The following is a 9,233-nucleotide window of genomic DNA, read 5'->3' as shown; positions in this document are numbered from 1 at the left end:
AGAATGAAGGGTTTTACTTATTCTTTTACTATAGAATGAAGGCCAGGGTTTAACTAGTATAAACAGAAAAATACTAGGAACTATATATCAAAATTTATTATTTTTTATATTTTTAAATATTAATAATTAAAATAATAGAAAAAATAAATTTTGATAGTAATCGAACAATTTTTCATAAATAAATACACAAAATACATAAACATATAGCATAGGGTCCACATTAGAAAGAGGTGGAAATTAAAGTTCAAAACAGAAATCAAAGTAGTGGTCTCTGTTGTTTCTCTCCCTTTAAAAACCCCCTCTCCTTCCTTCATTCTCTTCCCCTCTCACCATCACCACTCACTTCCTTCTTTCTCTTTTCAGAGCCTCACAACTTAAACCCACCATGGCGGCAGGACTCTCCGCCGCAATTGCCTGGAAGCCCCTCCTCCGTCCCCACCACCACCACCACAACAAACACCAATCCTTCAATCCTCACACTCCAACGCCTGCTTCCTTCTTCAGAACACACCAGAAGCTCGCAACTATAAAGTTCACTGCCTGTGTTCTCATGGAGGACCCCAAGAAAACCGCCAGTAGCCACGTGGCGGAAAGCGAAAAGGACGAAGAAGAAACCGTTGTGGTTTATCCTCAGCTGGTTCCGCCACGTGTCGCGGAGAGATTGGCCAGGAAGAAATCGGAGAGATTAACGTACCTTATTACCGCCATGATGTCTAGCTTTGGCATCACTTCCATGGCGGTCTTCGCTGTTTATTATAGATTCGCATGGCAATTTCAGGTAATTATGTAATTATGTGATTAACTGCTTTCACAATTTTCACACTATTTTATAATATTCCAGACTTACGTGCAGTTATCTTAAAAATGGTTATGTAATTTGACTAAATTGTTATCTAACAGTAATAATACGTGCATTCCGCGAATGGATTCTTACAGTGTCAGCATCAAAATTATTGAATTCCGTTTGATTAATTAAGAATAATTCAAGCATGTATGTGTTAGTCAATCTGAAATTGAGAGTTGGTGTTTGGTGTAGGGTGGAGAAATTCCATTGTCTGAAATGTTTGGCACATTTGCTCTCTCCGTTGGTGCTGCTGTAAGCCCCTTACATTACAAAATTTTACAAATTCAGAATTTGATTGCTTCCAATTCTATGTGAAATTTGGGTATAGCATATGATATGTGATGATATTGTTTCAGGTGGGTATGGAATTTTGGGCTAGGTGGGCACACAGAGCTCTCTGGCATGCTTCCTTGTGGCACATGCATGAGGTAATTTAATTTAATTTAATTTAATTTAATTTTTATTTATTTAATTATAACTTCCAAATGAAGCTTTCCGAAACACAGTAGAGAATCAAGATTCATAATCTCAATTTAGACTTTGTCGGTGCTTAGTCTTACTTTTAGACCTTTTGGTTAAACATGTATTATATTAATCCTGATTTCAAAGTCTTAAACTGTTATTTTCACTTGCGAAGACAATATCGTGTGAGTTTTCGTCATAATTTTTTTTATAGTTTTACAAATGCAAGGCCCAAACTCAAAGTAAAAGTATTGAAATTAGAATGATTGTGATTTTGGTTTATCCTTCGGAATCCGTGATCAACAAATCAGTGTAAAGTATGTGATATGATATCTATCTTAAAAAAGAATAAAGCAAAGGACAAAAAGAAGTGAAAATTTGGTTTGAATAAAATTGCAGTCCCACCATAGACCAAGAGATGGACCCTTCGAATTGAACGATGTGTTTGCAATAATAAACGCTGTTCCTGCCATTGCTCTTCTCTCCTTCGGTTTCTTCCACAAAGGACTAGTCCCTGGCCTCTGCTTTGGTGCTGTAAGTATATATATAATAATCTTTTACTTTTTTTTTTGTTTTATTAAGTGCTGTGACCATTCACGTGTTGCATTCTTGCGAAGTTGACAGTTGAGAATTCTTAGATGATAATTTACTTAAACATTCAAATCATTTAACAATATTTAGCTATTAACTTTACGTAAAGACAACTAACTGTATCTAAATTTTCACGATATAAATAACTGTTTTTTTTTTGTATCTATAGTGTGAATGATAATCTAAAAGAACTAACGCAGTCAGAATTGAATTTCTTGATTAATTAATTGATTTGAGTATAATGGTGCAGGGTCTTGGAATCACAGTGTTTGGAATGGCTTACATGTTTGTGCACGATGGCTTGGTTCATAGGAGATTCCCTGTAGGTCCCATTGCCAATGTTCCCTACTTCAGAAGAGTTGCTGCTGCTCACAAAGTAAACTAATTAATTCATCTATTACATCTTCAATTTCTTAATTCAATTCATGTTAATTTATGGAGAAATGATAATTATTCCTCTCCTATTTTTGATAATGTCACTCATTACATTTTTTTTATATCCATTGTATGTTTCTATGAATTTATAGAAAAAAATAGCAGCATTGAAGTAACATTATAATTTCCCTAATTTATGGATGCTATACTCTATATTAGGCTATGATTGGTTTCACTTAATTAATAGGAACATAGGGAGGAAACACATGTTGATGTTTGTTTATTTGTGAAAATGATCTGATACAGTACCGAGATCAAGATTTTGTTGTTTAATTTGTCTCTGTTATTTATTTATTTATTTATTTATTTCAGCTTCACCATTCGGACAAATTCAATGGGGTGCCATATGGCCTCTTTTTGGGACCAAAGGTTAGAGAGTTACATATATTCTTGTTTATTTCTCCCTTTATTATTATTTTTTTCATTTTAAATTATTATATTTTTGGATGCTTACATATGTTTCTTGTGGTGCAGGAAATTGAAGAAGTGGGAGGGTTAGAAGAGCTTGAGAAAGAGATTAGTAGGAGAACAAAATCTTATAATAATAATAATAATAAAAATAGTTCATGACAAATTCAAACGTTGACCAGAAAAGCTGTTTTAAAGAATTATATATATCATTGTAGAGAAAAATGAAATGAAATGAAATGAAAATTTGCTATCATTTGTACAGTTCTTTTTATTTATTTATTTATTTATTATTATTATAATTGTTATTATTATTATTATGTAGCAGCATATATAGTGTAAGGAAAAAAACGTATGAAAGAGGTCAAGAAAAGTAATAAAAAAAGGGTTATGCAAAAAATAATTGGTGCCTTCAATTTTGGCTCTTTAGTCTTTGCTAAGACAATGGAGGCATGAGAAATATACATGCAATAAACATGTTTTTCACTTTTTTGTGTGAAGCAATAATAACATTTGAACTCAATTTAAATGTAGATGACACTAATAATATAATAGAAAAGAGTGAATAAAACTACTAATAGCCTTCATTTTGTGTATATGATGAGAATTAGTAATAAATAATGATTAAAATAATTTCAAATAACATTATTTTGTATCCAAATAAATTAATAATAGAGGGTTTATTATTTATTTATTTATTTTGACGTTGGATTCAGGTAGCCCCAAGTGGGATGGGATGAGTGAGGAAACAGTTCATGGCATGTGTCCTTTTGTGGGGCACTCACTACTCACAAGGCACTAAAGCACAGCCAATTCTGCTATTGAGTCTTACTCTTAATTGAGGAAATATATTTTTTAAAATAAAAAAAAATGTAGAATGATTGAGAGGGAGATTCTGAGTAGGTTTTATTGTACTTTCATTGTTCACAATAAGAAATTTTGAAATTTTTCTTTACAAAAATCGTTTCTTTTGTGGTTGTTGATTGTTCTTTTACTTTATTTGAAGAGAATTGGTTTCAAATTTATTTTTGATGGTTTCTTTTCTCTGTGTAATGTAGGTATTCTTTCTTATATTTTCAATTTTTATTTTTTAAAATATCTTTTTAGATTTTTAAAAATTTGTTGCAATGGGTAGATTTTTTGGTTTTTGTATCCAACTTTTTTGTTGATAGTGTTTTCATAGAAGAATTTTATAAGCATCATAGAATCTGTAATTCTATTGAGGATGAAGTTAAATATGAAATAATTGCATATGGTCCTAAGAATCGGGTTTTTTGTGAGAGAGTGACCGAGTCGGAATTCCACTTTATTTTTATGTATGACTGTTTGTTTTATTTGTGCTTCTCGGACCTCTGGGAGTAGCTCAAACTCTTCTTTTTGGGCTTGAATGTTGTCGACTTCATCATAAAATCTTACCCTTAGACTTTGTGCACTGATTTCTACTGGGATCGTGACTTCTATTCCATATAGACAAGTCTGAATGGCGTTTCTCCAATCGTGGAGTGAGGTGTTGTTTTATAAGCCCATAGTACTTGAGGGAACTCTTCAGCCCAAACTCCCTTTGCATCCTACAGCCTCTTTTTTAATCCTGCCAATATAACTTTATTGGTGGCTTCAGCCTATCCGTTGGCTTGAGGATGCTCCACCGAGGCGAACTGATGTTTAATTTTCATACTAGATACCAGACTTCTGAATGTGAAATTTGTGAATTGGGTGCCATTATCTATGGTGATAGAATGGAAAATCCCGAACTGGGTGATTATGTTTCTGTAGAGAAATTTTCGACGTCTTTGTGCCGTGATAGTGGCCAGTGATTCTGCTTCTATCCATTTGGTGAAGTAATCTACTCCCACGATCAAGTATTTAACCTGTCTCCTGGAGCTTGGAAAAAAGGTCTGAGCAGGTCCAATCCCCATTTTTCAAAAGGTCAAGGAGAAGTCACGCTGATAAGCTCTTCGAGGGGAGCGACATGAAAGTTTGCGTGCATCTGACAAGGTTGGCACTTTTTAACGAAGTCGGTTGCATTCTTTTGTAAAGTCGGCCAGAAGAACCCGACTTGTATCACCTTTTTGGCTAGTGACCTTACTCCGAGATGATTCCCACAAATCCCGTTGTGTACTTCTTCCAAGACTTCTTCTGTCTTAGAGGTCATAACGCACTTCAACAATGGTGTAGATATCCCCTTTCTATAGAGGACACTTCGCACCAAAGTATAGTTCTGAGCTTCCCTTTTGAGTTTTTGGGCTTCCTTTTGTTCCTCGAAAATAATGTCGAATTTCAAATATTTGACTAGATGGGTCATCCATCCCAGGTTTAAGCCTGAGATAGGTAGGACGTCCAATTTGTTGTCTGTCTTCGTAACTGTGTGCTCCTGGAGAGTTCCTGTATCAAGCTTCTATTATTTCCTCCCGATTTGATACTTGTTAGCTTGGAGAAAGCATCAGTTCGGCTGTTGAGCTCTCGAGTTATGTGTTGAAGAGATGGGGGTGGTACCTGTAAGACACTACGATGCCTAAGTTAGCATAGGTTTAAAGCAGATTTGTAGTATATTGGAATTTAAATTTACCTGAGTGTGTCAGTGTATTTATAGGGGTTGAACCAATAACCACCGTTGAAGTAGTTCCACTTCTGATGGTGGATAATCATCCCTTTATCTTAGGTTTGTTGAGATCTCTCTTCTAGAAGTGAGTGAGAGGTTTGGGGGAGACAGTTACTCACTTGGATAAGTGTGAGCTGCCTGACTTCGTCAATCTAATCTCTTTGGGAAGGTCGGACAAGTAGTGGAAGCCAATCTTTTAGATTGAGCCTTTGAACTTAGTTGGGCCTGAATTAGACTTTGGTCAGGATATGAACAATAATAAAATTATTATCTTAATTTAAAAATAACTAATTTTTTATTTTATTATTTTCTCAACTTAAAATGTCCTTCCTATAAGGAGAGCGTTTATCTTTTCGTAACTTCAATATATTGAGCAAAAAAATAACGTTGATGACTTAGCTTGCGTACAATGAGTCAATGCTAATTTGTAAGTTGTAACCGGTTAATAGTATATACATGCTTAAATTAAATGAAAAACAAATTATCAATAAACATTAAATAATAATAAGAAATAGAATTTTAAATTGAATTTGAGTATTCAAATGCATATCTCACTAATCTAGATCAAATACTAAGCCAAAGGTTGGTAAATCTCAACTAGCTTCCCTTTGCATAAACTATTTTTTTTATATATAGAAAAACGTTTCGTTTCTCTAAGGACATGTACTTTGACTTCGAAAATAGTGAATATTTGACTTGCAATGAATTTGTTCAATGTAAGTGGGATATTAGATACACAGCTAGATTTGAGGAAGGAGGTAAGTAAAATAAAAAATCTATATATGAATGGAAGAACATCAAATTATAATAACGATGCTCCATGAACTAAGCACTTTGTTAAAATTGATCTCCATATAGTTGACGAACCCCAAGTTATTGAATGTTTCATGACATGAAAAATAATCACATTTTGTATGATTTCTAATTCAAATATTTTTCTTCTTGTTTCAGGTTACATATTCCCCTCCTAAATCCTAATACCAATACCAATAGTAAACTTTATTAGTATTAAATAAAAGTGTATTATAATCAACTTGGATTAGTTAAATTGTCAACTTATTCGTTCGTTCAATAAAGTATCGGATATTAAAATTTTATCTTGTGTATACGATTATTTATTGACCAATAACAAACTTTTAAATAGAATGTGTAAATTAAAATAAAGCGTACTACATTGATTCATTGAATAATGTACTTGTTTTAATAATTAATAAATGTATTAATCATCATCTTATATGGTTTATGACGATTGGTTCTTCTCATCATAGCTTTACCCTATAAAATATGTTAATTATTAACCCTATGAAATCAATCCACATGCAACCCATATTGCATATTTGCATGTCTAATCATGGGTGGGTAATTGTTGCTTGGACTAATCTTCACTTTCGTTAATATAATTTTATTTTTTTAATTTACTTTATCCTTTCACATGAACCTAACTCGTTTCCTTTTTGTGTGAGATACGTGTAAGCTAAATATAGCGCAAACATTTTCTCCAATTATTTCCCTTTTCTCTTTTGATTGGAGAAAAGCAACCCTAGTGATTCATGCATTTCACTTTTCTGAATAGTTCCAAATAATCCATTGGTGGGTGATTCCATTTTTAATGTATACCTGTCATATTTAGAGGAACATCCACCCATGGCCCTATCCATTATTGATTGCATTGCTTTATTTAGGGGAAAAAAAACTAAACATTATTAAGGTCAAAAGGGTTACATGTAACTTAAAGTCTTCTTACTCATGAGTTCATACAGAAATTTATTCTCAATCCATTAATCACCGTGGGTTTTTTTTATATATATATAAGTATGCATTTGTATATAGGTTTAATTATTATGTTAATTTTTATAGATTTATTAAATTTATAATTAAATTTTTATATTTTTTACTTAAATTTTTATATTATTTTTAATTTTATAATTAGGTATTTTTAAAATGTAAAAAAAATTAAAATTAATTGAATATTTTTTTGCAAATTAAATGTATCTAAAATTAAGAATCTAATTAAATCTTTAACCATATATTTTTAAAAAAATATTCTATTAATTTTAATTTTTTATATAAAAAAACGTAATTATAAAATAAAAAACAGTTTAAAGATTTAATTAAAAAAATAAAAATATAAAAACTTAATTAAAATTTTGATAAAATTATAAAAATCAACATAATAATTAAACCTTGTATATATGATAAATGTTTTTTACCATATAATAAACCTAATATAGTAGTCACGTTGTTGAATCCAAATTAGAGAATTAAATGAAAGGTTAGTTTATAAATATTGTTTATGTAAGAAATTATCGTAGGATTTTGATTAGACATAAATCATAATCAATTAATCATACATAAAGTATCACGTGTCAATTGACCAAGTGTAGGTTAGCTATTGAGCCTCGTCATATAATATGCTACAACTTTCACTAGAAACAGAAACCAACCGGCCAACAAACATAGGGTTGAATTTGGTAGTTAATTCTAGGTATCCAAAAAGATATATTATTGGAAATGACCTTACCTATATGAAATTGCTTTTGCTTTGTCAAAAATAGGAATTGATATTCTTTTTTCCCACCGGATTAGATATTTAGAATTAGACTTACAGACAAAAGGGTATCTAAAAATATTATTGGAAATGACCTTAGCTATATGAAGTTCTTTTGCTTTGTCAAAAATAGAAATTGATTTTCTTCTTCCCAATGGATTAGATATTTAGAATTAGACTTATAGACAAAATGGCATGTATACCGTATACGTATGTAAATGAAGTATAAAAGCTAGAAAATAGTTATTTCTATACATGTTGCTATGATGCAAAGATAATGATGTGACACAACACAAATCACAGGAATTTGATGCTGCTTTTTCTATCTAAAAGAGCACATCCATCATTCACTACTTGGTAATTAACATAGGTTCATTAATTGATCAAAATTGCGGTGGTAAATGGGAAAGAGAAAATGTTAGAAGTCACAAGTCATTAAAAAAAATTATACACCATGATTTTCTTCTTCTTATCAACCTTAATGTACACGCAAAAATATCCAATAGTTACCACAACGGTGCATGTATGTATGAAATAATGATATAGTTTTTTTTTATGATAAAAATAATGATATAGTTAAAACTTAAAAGAATAATCCTGAGTGGCCAATAGTTTTTGTTACAAACATGTAAAAAGTAATATCGCAACACATTTACTTTCGGAATGGACTTGCCTAACTCAAACCAAGTTAGTTTAGACCAAATAGTTTGTCATTAGTATTACCAAATACTTTTTAACATAAAAGAGGTGTCGCTTTATAACATTTAATTTCTTGCAATTCCAAATAAAGTTTTGTTTTATAAATGCTTACTAGATTAGGTTCAATAACACCAAGCTGAGCCCAACAGAAACCATCGAATCTTGACCAGTTAACTGGGCCAATGGACTTTTTGGCACAAATGCAAGACTCCGGAGTCAAAACAATAATACTACTACATATCATATAGGCATCTAGTCATGTACCATTAATTAACTAAACTTCGGCCCAAAATTATCCATTTACGTATGACGAATCAACTTGACCCCAAAAAACAATAAAACCTGCTAAAAACTGCTATGTTTACAATACAAGTTCCTTGGCAATGTGGCTGAGGATTATCCTAATGGCAAATACATTTGCCTCCTAAAAGTGCCACATAAGTTCGAATCTTTGTTGGTGAAAAATAGTGTGTTTAATACTTTAATGTGTGTGTGTGTGAGTAGAGTGTGTGTGTTGTATGCACCCAAAAAACAAAAAAGAGTTCCTTGGCAATAAACAGAATTTGATTCTAATTTAATATGTTATAGAAGAAAAAGGTGCCTCATGATTCATAATTCATATATGCAGTATTCTAGGATCGCAGAGA

At 31.7% G+C, this 9,233-nt stretch overlaps 1 protein-coding gene across 1 annotated transcript; it reads left to right on the top strand.

The window, feature by feature from the left end:
• The first annotated feature begins 210 nt into the window (after positions 1 to 210).
• Positions 211 to 2,996, top strand: LOC112802913 (beta-carotene 3-hydroxylase 1, chloroplastic). Its single transcript, XM_025846336.3, has 7 exons — positions 211 to 778; positions 1,037 to 1,096; positions 1,201 to 1,272; positions 1,706 to 1,840; positions 2,148 to 2,273; positions 2,645 to 2,701; positions 2,807 to 2,996. The coding sequence occupies exons 1-7, from the start codon at positions 386 to 388 to the stop codon at positions 2,900 to 2,902; spliced, it is 939 nt and encodes a 312-aa protein (XP_025702121.1). The 5' UTR covers positions 211 to 385; the 3' UTR covers positions 2,903 to 2,996.
• Positions 2,997 to 9,233: the final 6,237 nt, after the last annotated feature.

This window comes from Arachis hypogaea, chromosome 5 (assembly GCF_003086295.3).
Source record: "Arachis hypogaea cultivar Tifrunner chromosome 5, arahy.Tifrunner.gnm2.J5K5, whole genome shotgun sequence".
Classification (NCBI taxonomy): domain Eukaryota; kingdom Viridiplantae; phylum Streptophyta; class Magnoliopsida; order Fabales; family Fabaceae; genus Arachis; species Arachis hypogaea.
This window is presented reverse-complemented; position numbering and strand designations above follow the sequence as displayed.